This window comes from Toxotes jaculatrix, chromosome 13, assembly GCF_017976425.1.
Source record: "Toxotes jaculatrix isolate fToxJac2 chromosome 13, fToxJac2.pri, whole genome shotgun sequence".
Lineage (NCBI taxonomy): Eukaryota > Metazoa > Chordata > Actinopteri > Toxotidae > Toxotes > Toxotes jaculatrix.
The window spans coordinates 21452972-21470550 of NC_054406.1; the positions used below are offsets into that span (position 1 = coordinate 21452972).

General features: G+C 44.1%; 1 protein-coding gene across 1 annotated transcript in view; it reads left to right on the plus strand.

Annotated features, from left to right (window-relative positions):
- Positions 1–1468: 1468 nt before the first annotated feature.
- epb41a (erythrocyte membrane protein band 4.1a) overlaps positions 1469–17579 on the plus strand; it is a 35369-nt gene continuing 19258 nt past the window's right edge. Inside the window, exons 1-16 of the mRNA XM_041052951.1 lie at positions 1469–1795; positions 2452–2724; positions 4282–4386; positions 4558–4600; positions 4734–4809; positions 5135–5353; positions 6100–6187; positions 6777–6929; positions 7020–7117; positions 7206–7381; positions 9513–9760; positions 10056–10130; positions 10269–10316; positions 11769–11831; positions 11982–12029; positions 14976–15146. Of these exons, the coding sequence (XP_040908885.1) occupies positions 1469–1795; positions 2452–2724; positions 4282–4386; positions 4558–4600; positions 4734–4809; positions 5135–5353; positions 6100–6187; positions 6777–6929; positions 7020–7117; positions 7206–7381; positions 9513–9760; positions 10056–10130; positions 10269–10316; positions 11769–11831; positions 11982–12029; positions 14976–15146 (2211 nt within the window). The remainder of the gene's footprint in view (positions 1796–2451; positions 2725–4281; positions 4387–4557; positions 4601–4733; positions 4810–5134; positions 5354–6099; positions 6188–6776; positions 6930–7019; positions 7118–7205; positions 7382–9512; positions 9761–10055; positions 10131–10268; positions 10317–11768; positions 11832–11981; positions 12030–14975; positions 15147–17579) is intronic.

A 17579-nucleotide genomic window follows, 5' to 3' on the forward strand; every position in this document is an offset into this window, starting at 1 on the left:
ATGAGAAGGAGATGATGCCAAGCTTTGTCAGTGGTGGAGGTTATTTTTACATCTTGTGCTTTTAAAATCTGTGAAGGATAAAGTTGCAGTCGAGACAACACAGGCTGCTGATATGGTTCAGGGGGACTTTGCTACTTGTGAAATACAGTGGTCATTGACTCGTGTGATTGGCTGCCAGTAGGGCTTCTCCATCTGATTGGTTCCTCAGCATCATCGGCAGTTTGTCAGAGTTGCTCCGCACTCAAAAAAGTTTTTTTTTTCTTTCTTCCTTAATGATGTCTGGGTATTTTCACATTCATCTGTGGAAGAGAGGAAAGTTTCTCTGTGCTCACCTAAACTCTCAGTTTAATGTGTGTGTGTGTGTGTGTGTGTGTGAGAGAGAGAGAGAGAGAGAGAGCGAGAGCCTCCAGTGCACGTGGACTGAAAATAGACTTTTCAGTCAAGGAGGAGACGTCAAATGCATTGGTTTTCCAGAGACATTTAAGGAAATTGTGACTGAAATCCAGGTGATATGAAATCAACAGTAGCCTTAAAATGCTGCCGCACAGAAGAGAATTAAATGTTTAAAATGCCCTGGTGCTTTAGCTTCCTGGTAACAGCTCATCTGGGTCTGAAAGTTGCTGGCAGTGGTTCACACAATTTGCTGGAATTGTAATTTACCACAGCGTGCTCAAGTGCAGGCTCAGAGGGAACATAAACCATCTCTGTGTCTCTTTATGTTCACCTGTGTGTCTGGAGCAGCGTGCAGCACCGTGTTGCCCTAACAAGTTCACCGTCTTTGTGATAGTGAACTTGTTAGGAGGAGCACCTTCCCCCCGGTCGTCTGCGCGCTACGTGTCGTGGTCTCTGCAGCAGCTGGAGGTGTGTGAGCTGTACACAGAGATAAAATAATGGAGTTGTTTGTTTGTTGTGGGTAGCACACACTTTTGGCCTCAGTCCTGAAATTAATCCAGCGTAGGGCCCAACAAAAACCAAACCCTGGTTCCTCCTGACGGTTTACTGAATGTTCTTAAAGATAAGACACTGAAAGTAAGGCTTTAAAAGTTAAAGGGCTACTCCTCCACTTTTTATCATCATGAGCAGGACTACTCAGGCTGTTATAAATAAATAAACTCGAGTGATGTCATCAGGGTTATGGGCTTTAGATTTCAGGTTTTAATGTGTTATGTGAATTGGGGTCATGGAGTTTGTTTCTAATAAATGGATGGTTTAAGGAATGGCACCATTGAGTTGCATGATGGGAAATGTAGGATCCAGTGTTACTGGAGCTCGACTTAGGGACATAAGTCAGCGTGTCTCAGCCTTTAATTTTCCAATGTGAATCACATACTGAGTAGAAAATATGCTCTGAGTGTTCACAATCACCAGACTGATATCAATGTTTGATCTGTTTATCTGGATTATCATATATCCAGGCCTGTTTCTGTTCTTTAACTTGGTTTTGTCTTCTACCACCGCAGCTGTTGCCATGACAACAGACGAGGCAGAGAGTCACCAGAAGAAGCCAAGGCAGCAGGAGGAAGGCGGCCAGGACGCCAGGCCGCCCTCACCGGAGGAGGAGCAGCTCCGGCCTCGCAACCGCAACTCTGCCGGCCGCGGCCTCTCCCGCCTCTTCTCCTCCCTCCTGAAGAGACGCTCGCAGTGTGAGAGCGAGGGGGGAGAGAAGGAGGACAAGGAGGAGGAGGAAGAAGAAGAAGAAGAAGCTAAAGCCCCCATCGCCGACCCCGAACCTGAACTGAGGACGGAGGGAGAGGTCGCCCTGGATCAGCACTCAGTAAGCAGTGCTGAGGCTCAGGTCAGCCTGTATGCTGTGTCTCGATCCTGTCAGCAGGATGGGGGCTTCATCTAATACTAAGTAAAACCAGAACCTGGATCACTGATCTCCATCCTCACATTGATACTTTTTATTGATATAAGCAGCTACTGTACTTTTCATGTGAGGGGGAGAAAAATGCAGTGATTTTACCAGGTGAATGTGTTATTTCTATTTGAATTGGATTTTAGAATTGATTTCCCTGCTGAGGGTTTACATGGGTTGTTTTTTATTTAAGCTCTTTTGTTCTGTTCACACGGTGAGGGCTTTATAAGGGTGATATAAGACAAACACAGCACAGGCAGACCAGTCTCAGAGCACCAAAACCTGACTTGACCTACAACTCAATACTGTGCTTGAACACACACACTTGAATAGCTAAATGGTTAGGCTGCGTACCATATGGGAGCACATGCCCTGAGCAGTGAGTCCACAGTTGGGCTAGATCATTTGCTTGTTACTTCCTGCTCTCTTTCTGTGTCTCTGCCACACTGTCCAGTATTAAACCCCTTTATACTGTCCATATTTACATTACAGCCATTTAGACTTTAGACAGCCAGTTTGACTTGAATGTCTTCAGCGGTAAGTCTCTCACAGGGACTGTGGAGACAGCGTTGTAATCAAACTGTCTTTGTCAGGCTGTCCAGGTGGAGAAGAAAGAAGCTGAGGAGGAGGAGGGTGGAAAGGACAAAGAAGACGACAAGGAGAAAGGAGAGACGGCTGCCCTGGAGAAGGAGGAGGACCAAGAGAAGGAGAAGGAGTCCGGTCCTGAAGGAGGCGGCAAGGGAGAGGACGAGGAGAAGACAACAGAGGAGGAGGAGGCCAAAGCTCCTAGAGCCCCCCGCCGACCCAAGACCATGCAGATCAAAGTCACCCTGCTGGATGACACTCTGTACGAGTGTGAGCTGGATGTAAGAACAACATGTTTAATTCAAATTTTTCAGGGGAGGCAGAGAGCGGTGCACATGTCAGAGAGCAAAAATGACATATGTTCATCAGCAGGTGGCGCTTTAATCAAATCAAGGTAAAGCTGTTTTGGCCTGTATCTCCCACATTCAGAAACCTTATGTCTGTGTACATTCCCTGACTTTAGCTGAATCTCATGATATAAGCCACTCCCCTTTTTACGTAGAATTTTATTTTCGCAAAATTGCAAAACTATATAAAACTCCTTCTAACCCGTGAGTCGCATGTAGAACACATAGACACTCATGATGGGTGGACTGTTTCCCAGTGTCTGTGCCGCTCTCAGCCGGAGACTTGCATTGGACCAGTGGGTCTGCAGGTCTGACTAGCATTGGCTTGACAGACCATGGGGTGTTCATACCTGCCTACAGGTCTTTTTTTTTTTTTGTTTCTATGAAATATCAAGAGAATAAGAATAAATGGGCAGATGTGGGAAAGGACACGATTCAAGGGCTAAAAACACAACAACCCTTTCTACTGATTCCTACATCATTCCAACATCAAGCACCTACCATTTAAACATATACCACCTACTCTTTATGGACTGCTTACCCTGCAAACAGGTAGGATGGCTCGAACACTCACTGAGACCATCATCTGGTTAGAGAAGGAAAGGGGAAATAACATTTTCACATCCTGTTAATGTCTGATAATCTTATCCTCACTAACACTGCGACAACCATCTCCATTCAGCCACAACTACCCACAGGAGGATTTGCAACGACAATGGCACCCCACGCATACGCTTCCTCCTCATCAACAGCCTGGTTAAAAGAAAGGCTGACAGCGGCTTCTCTCCTACACTCAGGTTCTGGAAATTCACAGCCCACCACCTGAAGTGACTTGTTAAATCGCAAATAATCCAAAAGTTCCAGTTAGAAAAAAAAACTTTATTGCAGAATAAAAACTTTTAACTGGGTGTACAGGCAAGCAGCTTTGTCAGAGGTTTGAGTTTATATTTGTGTGTAGGTGTGTGGTTTCTGAAAAAGGTGAGAAATGAAAATAAAGTAGGAAACACAAGAAGCGCTTGCTGCAGTCTTAAAGGGGTTTTCTTCTTCACCGTGCTCATCCACAAGAGTTGGTCTCCTGGGTCTATCAGTTTGGGCGCTTAAGCCTACTCAGATGACTTTATTCCAAATTGAATGAGCTGAAGCACAGAGCCTGAAGAGCAGAAAATATCCAGACCCTGACTGCACATACCACTGCCACTGGAACTTCCCCCACCATGGACCAAACCCACCCTCTGTATGAACTTCTCACCCAGACTAAGGGGACTACTTTAAACAACCTCTAAACTCTCACCTAATCCCAGCCACTTCCAACCACATCCCCCTCCTCAGACATGGAAGCCATCTACGTAGAATCAGACCACACACACACACACACACACACACACACACATAATAAACGGCAAGAACTGCAAGGGAGGAAACCACTGGACCACTGCTCCATTCACTGTTCTCACCACCGTCTCGTTCCCTCTCTGTCTGTGTACGTGTCAGAAACATGCTACGGGTCATGAGCTGTTCATGAAGGTGTGTGACCACCTCAACCTCCTGGAGAAGGACTACTACGGCCTGGCCATCTGGCAGACGCCTACCGTGAAGGTGAGCCGGATTCTAACAGTCACTCGTTAGTATCAGTCCCAACAATCCAACCTCAGTATTTTATTAAGACAAGAAAAAAAACAGCTCTTTAAACAGTATGTAGATGTTACTGACAGTTAGATTAACAGTGTTTGATGATGTCAAACCGACATCTGTAATTTTCTTGATCAGACTTGGATGGACCTGACCAAGGAGATCCGTAGGCAGGTGCAAGGTGAGCTCAACTTTACCCACAAATACATCTTGTGTTCTGATTTTTTTTTTATGTAACATGTTTCTAATACATTTTAATTTACAGTTATTTCATCAATACAATACATCAGTATCATTTTTTTTTTTTTCTCAAGGTGCCGACTTCAATTTCACCTTCAATGTGAAATTCTACCCACCGGACCCAGCCCAGCTGTCCGAGGACATAACAAGGTACCTCATGAGTTTATCGTATCAAAAGCTCAATGTGGAAAAGATTTATTTCTCCAGATGAGGAAGGCGAATTTTAACATTGCAGTTATTGTAGGAGTACATGGGATTTTTTTCCCCGTTCTATACCAAGTTTAATTTAAATGAATCATCAGGGATTAGAATTAGGATTGCTCGACTTTACTTCATTCATTTAATAAATGAATCAAACATATTGTGATGAGACATTACAGAGGCATGTGCAGATGAGAGATGAACGAGATAACAGATGACCCACGTCAATGGATTTCAATACATAGTACATGTGATCCCTGTTTGTGCATTGAAGGTACTACCTGTGTCTCCAGCTGCGGAAGGACATCCTGCAGGGCCGCCTTCCCTGTTCCTTCGTCACCCTGGCCCTGCTGGGCTCCTACGCCCTGCAGTCGGAGCTGGGCGAGTACGACCCCGAGGTGCACAGCAGCGGTTATGCCAAGGACATGAAAATGGCCCAGGGTCAGACCAAGGAGCTGGAGGACAAAATGATGGAGCTGCACCATACGTACAGGTCAGAACGCTAACACTGGCGGTGTGTTAATATACTACTTTACGTTTCTCTATAACTTTACACTTTGGTTTATAAGAGGATGATGTGTGCAGAACTTTTTAGTTTGAAAGTAACTAGTAACTACAGCTATAAGATAAATGTAGTGAAGTGAACTCTCACTTTTAAAGTTGAAGAAAAGGTTGAAAGTAGCACAAATGAAATTACTCAACAGCAGGTGAGTGGGGTAAAAAAAAAACTAAATTATCTAACAGATATCACCATGAAACTTCCCCCAGCTGATTACTCATGTTAAGACCATACTTTTTTAAATTACAAGTTTTCTTAAATTTTATATTTATATATGCAAATGATGCATTATCATATTCAACATCCACCGATTTGCATAAATCTCCAGAAATCTGAACATTAGATGAAGCCAGATTCGAAAGTCTTGTTTCATTTTGTCATATTAGTAGTATGTAGAATTCTAACTTTTAATGAATTAAAGAGAACTCTACAGATGCAGACAGACCAAGTGTAATAAAATAAACACCTTAACATGTATGTTAAATGATATTTTCTTTCTAGTAGTCTGAAAGTAGACATGCTGAGGAAGCAAAATAACCCAAAATCTCAGGGGCTATTGATGTTTTTACCAGTGGTGTCTTGACTCAGGGACGAGGGGGAAGGACAGCTTCCCCTGCTCTCCATGAAAATGTCACAGTAACCAAAGATTTTGTTGGATTCCTGCTGTGGTGTTGCTGTAGGTCAATGAGTCCGGCCCAGGCGGACCTGATGTTCCTGGAGAACGCCAAGAAACTCTCTATGTACGGAGTGGACCTCCACCCTGCCAAGGTGAGAAGCTACAACTCTTCAGCTGTTAAATGTTAAACGTGTGTGTTTGTGTGTGTGTGTGTGTGATGTGGGAACTAAAAAAAAAAAAAAAACACACAGACACACACAATGTGTTTGCAGCTTTGTCTGCTAGTATTTTTAATGCCGTGCATCACAGAATGTGCGTGAACAGCAGGAAGACATGTGACTTGTCAGGTTTTACAGCAGGAATCAGGTCAATCTGTTTGCATCAGAGCAGAGACTTCAACCAAATATAGAAGGAAAGATGTTTTACAGGACTGTACTGCCCCCCTGTGGAGTATAGTGAGCAGTGCAAGGAAGCTGCATCACAAAACAACTGCTGCAGATACATGGCGCGTGCTAACAGCTGCTATTAGGAAAACTTTGCACAAGTCTTAGAGTTGAACAAATGTAAAATTTATGTCATCAGTCCAGCAGATTTGGACTCGTACAAGGACCTGTTTTAATGCACGGCATCTTTAGCATTTGTAATTATGTCGTCTGACAGTTCCCCCACCCCCCCACCCCTTCAGGCATACTAGTTTGGCGGTAGCAAGGATGTTCCAATCTCTCTTGGTATCTCTTCCAGGATCTGGACGGTGTCGACATCATGCTGGGGGTTTGCTCCAGCGGTCTGATGGTCTACAAAGACAAGCTGAGGATCAACCGTTTCCCCTGGCCCAAGGTCCTCAAGGTCTCGTACAAACGCAGCAGCTTCTTCATCAAAATAAGACCATCGGAGGTACGGGTGTTTTCATATCAACAAATAGTCATCCACCCCTAAAATCTGTTGTTCGTTGGTTAACACTGACTCCGGTTTGCTCTTGAACAGGTGGAACAGTACGAGAGCGCCATCGGCTTCAAACTACCCAATTACAAGGCAGCCAAGAAGCTGTGGAAAGTGTGTGTAGAACATCACACCTTCTTCAGGTGGGGCATCTTTAAGTCTTTTTGTCCACATGGCGGAAGGATGTGTGATCCGATCAGGATGATCAGCATCAGTGTTCTTTGAGTGCAGGCTGACCTCCACCGAGATGGCCACCACTCCCAGGAAGTTCCTGGCACTGGGCTCCAAGTTTCGCTACAGTGGTCGGACTCAGGCTCAGACCAGACAGGCGAGCTCTCTGATCGACAGACCGGCTCCCCTGTTCCAGCGGTCCTCCAGCAAGAGGAACTCTCGCAGCCTGGACGGAGGTACGCTGTCCCACCTTAAGAACACAGCTGTCCTGGTGGTCTAACTCAGGTTCCTTTAGAGTGTTATGGTAATATCCTCAGAAATTAGTGCCACATGTCTACAATTAAACCGTTTTTTTTTTAAGTCTGTCTTAATCCTACATTCACAAGCCACATATACTTTACACTGACAGTTACTGGTCACTGTAATCTGTTCTCCAAAGCATATATAAGGCCTCAGCAGCAGGAGGGGCTGCCTTTGTTGTGGCTTTCTCGAATAGGTTTATCGTGGGTATTGTGTTCAGGTCTGTTTTGGCAATGAAAAAATGCTGAAAGAGGGAGGGTGGAGGTTTTTTCCTTAAAAACCTAATTTGGGAAGAAACTTGCTTAGTCTGTTTAGTCTGCTGAAGCCTCGTTTTGACTCCATCTGAACGTTAGAGCAGACTGTGGGTTTTGTGTGTCCACACGTACAGATACGAAGATGGGCGCTCTCTCTTGTCTCTCACGAACCTAAAGTTTGTGTGTTCGTTTTCATTTTTCTTTATGAAGTCCCAGTGGCTTCCATTAAAGCCCTCGCCTTTTCCTCCGCTCTGCTTGAAGCAGTTGAATGTAGTGGAAAACGACTCTCTGCTTCTGTTTTAACAAGAGAAGCAAAGTGAGTGTGATTGATTGGCACTATATTGTTTTTCCCTCATGTAAAAATTGCACCACTGAGTTCGTTTTTAGTCCTAAAGTAGAACCAGTGTGATTGTCTCTCATCTCCAATGTTCTGTATGAGTAAACGGGCCATCGCACTGGAGCTGCAGCACTGTCGATATGAGGAAGGATCACAGTTCTCTGTAAGCTCTGTCAGTGAGTCAGGCCTGACAGGCCCGACCGTATTTTTATTCAGATATCCTTCAAACCCTTGAATGGTGGAGGGGAGTAAATGTGAATGTGATATAACGAAGGCAAGCAAATTTATTGATAAGATATTGTTATAATAAAAAGGCATCAGATGACAATGTGGAAAATAGTGTGACAGTGTGAAAAGCTCTGCATTGGCTTTACATTTCAGCTCATTATTTTAGCTGTCTGGTCCACAGCTTCACAGTTTTGGTCCACTTCTTATTGCTCTCACAGCATCAGCAAAAAAAAAAAAAGCTTTAAAAACCCACTTTACGTGCGTGCTCCATCTCCCAGGTACTCACAATAGGCACAGGCAGGGATGCGAACAATGCTGCTCACGTGGCAGCAGCTTGTCTACATCGAACTTCTTGTCTATTATGTTTCAGCTTTTGGTTCCTCTGTTTTCCTTCTGTTCTCATTCTGCCTTCTTCACTTTCTGATCACACATTGCTCTCCACCCCACAGCTCTGTCATCTGGAACAGAGCATTATGTAACTTGTGTACTTAGTGAGCAACATCTGTTTTTTTTTTTTGTTTTTTTTTCCCAAGTCGTGCTGACAACACAGACCAGTCATGGTGGATTAAGCTAAGCTACACAGAGTGTCTTCAGAAACTCCTCTTGTCGTTAATATCTGCCTTTTCTTTTTTTTTTTTTGCCTTTTTTTTTTCTCTCTTCGTGTTTCTCTCTCCCATTTCCATGGTTTACAGTCGGTCAGAGTTGGATGTAGTTATCTTCCCCACAAAGCTCTAAGAGATGCTGCCTTCTGAATTTGAAACAGCAGTTGTGCTGCTGTGTGCCATCGGGCAGTGCATCTCCCAGATGTGCTGCTCAGGATGAAGACAACAAGACTGAAGGGTCTTCAGTCGTGTTAGCTCTGTGAAGCAAAGTGCTGCTTCGAGCTAAATGCTAACATCGGAGTGCTAATATGCTCACAGTGACACGGCTTACACACTAACGTTTAGAAGGTATGCTACCATCTTAGTTTGGCACGTTAGCTAGCCAACACTTGCTAATTAGCACTGAACCCAAAGTACATCTCTGGGGCAATGGGATTCGTTTTACAGGTATTTGGTCATAAACCAAAGAACTGGACAAATGTCCATTTGTCCAATGACAATATGAGCGAAATGATCAATCTCACAGGCAGATACAGTATATACATGGTGTTGCAGTGGTTAGCATGTGAGGTGACAGTCGCCTGAAGGGGCATCTGATGCTAGAGATGGGGCGAAGAGCTCAAACATTCCTCTCTGTCTACTTCAGCCATGGTGTCCACTCCCGACAACAAATCCACTCGTCCGGTCAGCGCCCCTGTCATGTCACCGGTGTCTCCGGGGGAGGCGTCCCCATCGCCACTGCTACCCACCCTGCCTCGCTCTGACCACCACGATGGCCGCACGCCAAAAGGTCGCCGCTCTGCGGACAGGAAGGCGGAGGTAAAGAGGGAAAGTCACCCAGCAGAGCACACCAAGAGCCACAGCCCCAGACCGGAGTCCACTCCAGAAATCAAGGTAGTGGACACACTCCTTTACATCACTATAGTCACTATCATCACTATAATCAGAAATCAGGGACGTGGACAGAAAGAAAGCAAAAGAATGATGAACTTGTGTGATGAAGTTTGTGTGTTCATGGAGCCTGTTAGACTAAGCAAGTTTGTTGTCACTGTAGCCAGTGCTAACGAAAAGGACGTTCCACCAAAAGTTTTAAGGTTTTGTTGTAACTCCATATGGAAACAGGAGTGTTTTGTGGAAGGTTTTGTTCCTGGAACTGATCCTGATGTGTGAGCTTTGTCTGTGCTACCAGACAGTGGCCAGGAGAGAGCGGAGGCACTCCCCCTCTGTGACCGCGGCCAATGGGGAAAGAGAGAAAAAGAGCCAGGTTTGTTCGCTCGATGCATGATCAGACTGAAGCAGTGTCTGAACCAGTTAAACCAGTAACTAGACAGTGAGATTGAAATAATTCTATACAGCCTGCACCTTCTAGTAACTGTGTCTTTCCTTTGGTGGGGGGGAGCAGCACTCTCCTCAGGACAAAACAAAGACGGAGATGGTGCGAGTGAGGAAGGTTAGCATGCTCCCGACCTGGTGTTGTTGTCGCTGACTCACCATCCTCATCCATGCATCACGTTACACATCAAGACACTTTTAATTTGCTTTTCTGTCGTCTGACAGACGTGCTGTTTTTTCTTTGCAGAGAGCCCAAAGTGCTTTAAACTCCTGACTGTTCTGTGATTTCTGGATGTTGGTTTTTCCCTGTGAAGGCGTGTTCATATCCTGTCAGCTGCACAACAGCTTGCTCTTGGACCAAGGAGAAATGAAGCTGTTATTCTTTCTTTGCAGCTGTTTGACCCCAAAAAAAAGCAAACAAACCAAAAAAAAAAAAAACATGTTTTATGGTTTGAAATTTGGTTTCTCCTTCTCCAGAAGCAAACATACTATTTTACAAAATAACATTTTGTTGGAGGGAGGACACCTTTGGATGTTCCACACTGTTCATTTTTGTTTTGGATCAGTCCCATTCGTCCTGACTGAATCAGTCCCTCCAGGATTTTGCAGATGTTTCTGGGATTATTAAGACCAGACAACAACAACAACATTAATAATAATTATTATGTTTATCATTACAATAACAGTGTTTATAATATTATTATTATTAGTAGTATATTATTATGAGTCTATAACCAGGCAGCTGGTGCAGACTGGCTTTGGTACAGGATTTGGATGTTAAAGCTCTGCTGCAGTCTGACAGTCAGACTCTGAGTCAGAGTCAGATCTGTAAGTGGAGGGAGACATGGAGTTCTTATGCCTGGAAACACAGACCAGAGAGGCCAGCGTGGCAGACATTAGACACTGTGGTCCAAACACAAAGCTTTAGCCAGTAAAATAGCAACTGTAGGTGATGGTGAATGAAAATGTGGCCAAATGGCCTTGTATGTTTTTTTTTTCAGGTTGCAGTCTTACCCCCTTTGCCTGTACACACACCTAATCTGAATGTATCTGTTGCCAGCCAGAGAACGAGGGAGGGATTTAAGTTCAACTAAACACAGAAGAAGAAGCTGAAATGTGAAAATAGTAAATGTTTTTTTTTTTTTAATCTGCAAACTCCTGAAGTGACTCCTCCAGCAGACGTACACTGATGCTCCTCCTCCTCCTCCTGTACACTGCACTGCAGCAGCCTTTGCATGCACAGCATGTAACTGTAACACAAACAGCACAGTGTGTATCCGCCTTTGCTTCTCATACACACAACCTGCTGTGTGCGTGTGGCTGAATCCTGAATTCTGCCCCCCCACCCCCACCCCCCTGGCTGAGCTGGGCACACTGGGAGCTGCGGCACCCCATGATGCTTTTATTTTTATTTATATATATAATTTTTTTTTGTGATTCATGTCATCGCCACCGTCGGCTGCTGCTCGCTGGATTCCATCGCGAATCAAATATTAAAACATCTGTATTGATGCTGCATTATTTACCACCAGCTCTTCCCCCTTTTTTTCCCCAATTTTTTTTTTCACAGAAAAGAGCTAAGAAACTTGAGGGTGAAACTATTTATATCAGACATAGCAATTTAATGCTGGAGGTTTGTATCTTCAGTTTTCAGATATGTGTTCTGGTTGCTTGCTGTCACGTTTTTTCTTTTTTCCTTCCTGCATGGACTTGGTGTCGGTTTTCTTTTTTTTTTTTTTGCTTTGACGCCTCTGTTTCTCTTCATTTCTCGCCTTGTTTTCAGCTCAACCCTAAAGGCTTGGCATGCACCATTTTCCTCTCTGACTCTCATGCAAGTAGCTTCACTTCACTTTGACATCGTCTGTGTCGTTTTAAATTTTCCTTCTCTGAAACACACGATTGGGAAAGTTTTAAGTTGTCTAAAATATAAGCTCAGCTCACAATACACTTGGTGTTAAAGTAAAAAATATATTGCCTGTGCTTATTTTCAGCGAGGGCTCTATTATAACCCCATGTCTCTAAGAGGCACCTGCTATTTTGCCATTTTGCTTCATGTACGTGCGAAAGTCCAGAGTGCAAAAGACCTCGGGTGAGGTGGAAAATAAACGGGGAGGTGTGGGGGGATTAATAAATTCCCTCTCAGCAGGTGGCATCATTGATCTCATTGCTCTGAAACAGCTGTGATCTGAATGCAGAGCACCTTAAACGCACAGCCAGAGGCAGGTGCTGTGGCTTTTTATTCAACTTGCACAATGATGATGGAAATAAAATAATAAAAAAAAAACTGTAAATTCATAAACACTCACATCAGGTCATAAAATGTAAAATCTCCCACTTATACAACAGAATACCGGGCCATGATGGACCAGTTTGGGACTGCTTTGCAGCAGCCTGGTGTCATTTACACATGGTTTAATAAAGGTAAACACCGTGGACAGCTGTGTGATGGCACTTGCTGCCTCCAGAGGCTGCAGGGGTTTAATGAACTGAAGGAGAAGCTTTTCATTCAGTATGAAGCAGCTGTGGACGACTGATACTGGAAGAATCACTCGTACTCATTTACAGATAAATGCAGACGGATTTGCCAACGTTCCTGCTTTAAAGACTATAATTGTTCATTTTTCATGCCGATTTAAACGCCTCTACTGGCTGAGGAATGATTAGTTAAAAATGGCTTATTTAGATTTTAAGTCTTATTCCCTCATTGCTGCACATTTTCAAAATTCAGCCTAAGACACATTTTCCACTGAAATACCAACAACTCGCTCTGTGTTGCTTCATCTGAACCAACTCCCCACCTGTGCACTGTGCACTGTGCATTACTCAGGTGCACAAAGCACATTTCAGGGTCAGTGAAGTTAACAAACTGTATGAGTGCTGGTCATTGCACCACCACGAAAATAGGGCCCATGCTTTAGTCAGCTGCTGTATCAGCCTTTCCCTTACAATTACATTGGATCACTGGATCTTCCCATAAGGCAACAGGCTAGTGTATTTTCCTTAGGCCCATCCTGCCTGCTAAATGCTTTCATCTTTTAAATGCCATACCGCAAACTTTGCCTTGCTGATGAATCAGTTGCGAATCCTAAAACAATCAAAAATAGCTGCAGAACTGCCTCCTCACATCCTGCAGTAAAATGTTTCTCACTGGACAGGTTATAACAAAAATGAGATTTTTCACGTGAAGTCTAAGTGACAAAAACTACTGATCTAACCTCAGCTAAAACGCTTTGACTAGTGATGTCAAAATGTCAGAGGAGATGAAAAAGAAAAAGTTTTTTTTTGCTCTTTCCCAGTCGTGTTTGTCTCAGTTATGTCACTAACAGATTCTGATCACTGCTGCTCATATTCACCGAGGCCTTCCAGTCTCTTTTCATTTCATTAATTTTACTACATGGACCTTAACACCCTCACAGTGCTGTGTTTGCTGTCTGTGACTCTGTGTTACTGTTGCCCAGATTTACTGTCACCACTTTGCTGTGCTGTGTTAACGCTCTATGCTTCTGAGTTCAAGTGATTTCAGAAGAGAGGGATGACATGTACTTATTACAGCCTGATAACACTCAGTCCTTTTTAAGCTGCAGTAAAAACCACATGTAATGTAAGAGGGGTCGCCCATATTGATGAACCCACAGTTAATTATTAGAAAACTCTGCAGCTTTATTTAGTGTCTTTTTCTTTTTTTTTTTTACAGCCACGTCATATGTGGCTTCTGTGTTCAACCCCAGCCTGGAAATTATGTGACATGTCACCTCCCTCTCTTCAGTTGTCTGTGCTGTATGTGTTTGCTTCTCCTGTTGAGCCCACATCTTGGTGGCCTCCCATCACACTGCTATTCCAGATGGCTGGACATGATTAAACAACAGAGGGATATTTTGGGAAGTAGGCCGATAAACGTACTGTAATATAAACGTACCGTATCTCCAGGAGCTTCAGGACATGTGTGGTCTAGCTTAGCTTCAGGCCGTGAGCTGGCGCTGCTTCCGGCTTACAGACTGCAAGCTGAGCACAGAGTCGTTGTTGAGCTGTTTGATCACAAAGGAAAGAGTACGAGCAAATTTATGTTTACGAGTCTCCACGCTGAGTACTGCAAAAAAAAAAAAAGATGAAATTTAATGACACAATGTTTCGACCTTCAGGGTCTTTGTCAGGTCAATATCTATGAGAATACACCTATGTCTCATATACCTATGAGACGTTCTTAAATGACTGTAATTGCTTGGAGCTTGGATTATTCAGTGTGCAGACTAGCTTGCCTTTTCCTTAGTATGCTGCCTTTGTCCCACACATTTACTTAACCCCGGTTGGATGTGTGCGCCATTCGCCTGCTCAGACCTGCTCACCACATGCAAGTTTTTCAGAGAAACACGACGCCTCCTCTCTGTGTCTGCTCTCAGTGGCACTGATGAAGGCCATAATCTGTGCACCAGTGAGCCGGTGCCTTATTAGTAACCAGTACTCAGGAGTCCTTCTGCTTCATTTCTGTTATCATGACCCACATGAGGGAAATTTTGGAATTAGCTGTAAACACCAGATCTTCAGCGGGCTGAAATGTGGATCACAGATCACAGGAGGCTCTCCTCAGCTCAGTCTGCTGTGCGGTTTGTCTGAAAAGCATGTCATGTGGGAATAGACAGGCTCAAGACCACACTGCATATTAAAGAATAATTTGCCAGCAAATTGAAAGAATGGCAGATTGTTCTTACAACTTATTTCCTTCTGTTACTCATTCTGTCCCTTCTGCCTACCTATCCTGACTTCTTTGTTCTCATTGAAGGACCTGGATAAGACTCAGACTGAGATTATGCGTCACCACACTAGCATCAGTGAGTTGAAGAGAAGCTTCATGGAGTCGGTGCCAGAGCCTCGGCCCAGCGAGTGGGACAAGCGTCTTTCCACCAACTCGCCTTTCCGCACGGCGAGCATCAACGGCCAGCTCCAACCAGCGGTGAGTCCCACAGCCTCAGGAGCAAATACACCGCAGCAGTACTGCTGATCAGTAGCGACCTCATCCACAGTGTCAGGTCATCCATATAGACCCCCTGTCAGTTTAAAGCTCTTTTACCATGTAATGTAGCTATGCTAGCAGCTTCCCTCGGGTTCTGGGCCTTGAGCTGTACCACTCTGAGAGGTGCTACGTTAGGCTACAGGTGCATTCAGGTGAATTCTCATCACATGACTCTCGCTAACATGTCAATCAAGGATTTTTCCAAAAAGACAGAAAAAATGACAATTCCTTTAAACGATGGTATTTACTGAATAATACCCTGAGTTGTAGCTTGAGTTAAGGCAACTTTGAATGCCAGCTAACTAACTGGCAGGTTATATGCTACTAACGGTAGCTTTAGCTAAGTCTACAGGATATAAAAATACTTTGACCGGGACAGTGATTAAATTTCATAGTAGGGAGCTATCACCAGTTGTATTATCATCTTATTATTTTCATCATCATATCATTTGTACAGATCCCTCTAAGGGTCATAAATTTACTTTCCATTCCATTAAAACTCTGCAACAAATCAAATCCCAAAAAAAATCATGAATCAAATCACCACAAAGACGACCACATTTGCTCATCCACCCCCCCCACTGATCTTCAGGTGTATATTTCCACTATTTTAAAATGTTTAATTGAATATGTAAGGACCCGCATGGTGGAATGTTATGGGTAAGACACATACATAATGTAGTATTGAACATAAATGTGTTGTAGTTGTTCGTCCTTATAGCAGATGGTCACAATGTATTTCATCATCTAGATCTGTACACTGATTCTCCATTTGGTGGTGCTGTTGGCTTTCTCCATATCATTCCACTGCTTTAGCATGACTACTGTATAACTGCAGTCACAGAGGGACTTAAGGATTTTTTCTTTCGTTTTTGCCAATGTGAAGATGGCATGTGTGTGTGTATGTGTGCAGGGGAGGATGTCCGCAGTTGTACCTGCGCACAGAATAGTTGGTGGCGTGTCTGAGGTAAAGGTGCTCTGATCTGGTGCTTTCTGGCACGGGCTGCAGAAGGTCAACACTGTCCAGCATTTCTTCATGAGCAATAGATTGAATGGCATCCGGGGGGGGCCTATGGCCGTGGCTTGCTGTTAACAAGCAGCTTTCCAACTTCAAACGGATTGTGCTCAGCCGCAACATAAAGGGTTCAGTATGCTTCAAACCAGCCAGTTTGTAGGAGTATTGCCTGAAGGTGTCTGAAGGCAAAGGTGTTTATACATGTTCTAATTGGCAGCACTTGGGAAGAGACTTGATGGATTGTACAAGTGGGGACAAGGGTGGACACCTTGGGACAATCTCTTTTCAAGAACAGGGCATTTTGCTGCTCACAAGAGAAGTGACAGAAGTAGTTGTGTGAAAAATGGAAAAAGAGAGCTTATAAGAGAGATTTTAAATACTGGGTACTGAACACACCTGTCCAGTCACTTCAGGAAGTTGGTTTTGGAAAAGTTACAAAAACTGCTAAGACACGCTGAGGTGAAGTTGGAAAGGTCTTGGGGAAAGCGGGTTTCAGAGCTGTTCAACAATCCGACAGCCACTTCGTTTGAAGCATACTGGCACCTTTGTAGGAGCCTCGTCCTGGATCCCATCCCCTTTAACCCTAAGCTCACTCCCCCCTTATCACTGCCTTTGCTCTGTGAATGGCTACTGCTAGCTTTGTCATCCTGCTTGATGTTGGTGTCAGTCAATCGCATGGCTAGGTTAATCCTGAAGATGAAGATTCGCATGACTCTTGTGCTTGGTGTGATCAGTGAATAACTGAAGAGCAAAAGAACACTGGAAAAATTAGCCAAGGAACAATGATTAGAAGCCAGAGGACTGACCCCCCCTTCCCCCTTTCCCTCCCCCCCATTTGTCTTGCCCTCCAATCCTCTTCCCTGTATCTATCCCTACCTGGATGTCTTTATGTGTTTTTCTGTGTCTCTTGTCTTGTATCTCTGCCACGTCTGTCGTCCTCTCCTTTCCCTTCGTGTTTGAAGTCTGGGCCTGTTGGGGGCCTTGTGAAAACCCCACCAATTTCATCCCCTTCCCCACAGCCTACACCATCCTTACTTGTGCGATCAGACAAAGACACTAAAGGTCAGAGAGGATCTCACTCCTCTGACCTGCTGCTGTCTCCCTCTGGCTCCTGCCTCTCCCCTTCTCACAACTTGAAGACACAGTTTCTAACCCAGACATGGGGTCCTGCACAATAATGACGTCTTCCTTTTTTTTTTTTTTTTTTTTCTAATACTCAAGAATCCAGCCGTAACGGCACTTTTTTTGCTGAAAGCCCGAGGCAAAATTTTTGGTAATTTCATATTATTGCTGAATGCTAGGAATTATGATGACACATGAGATGAAAAAATAGAAATAGCCTCCGTTGCATCACCATC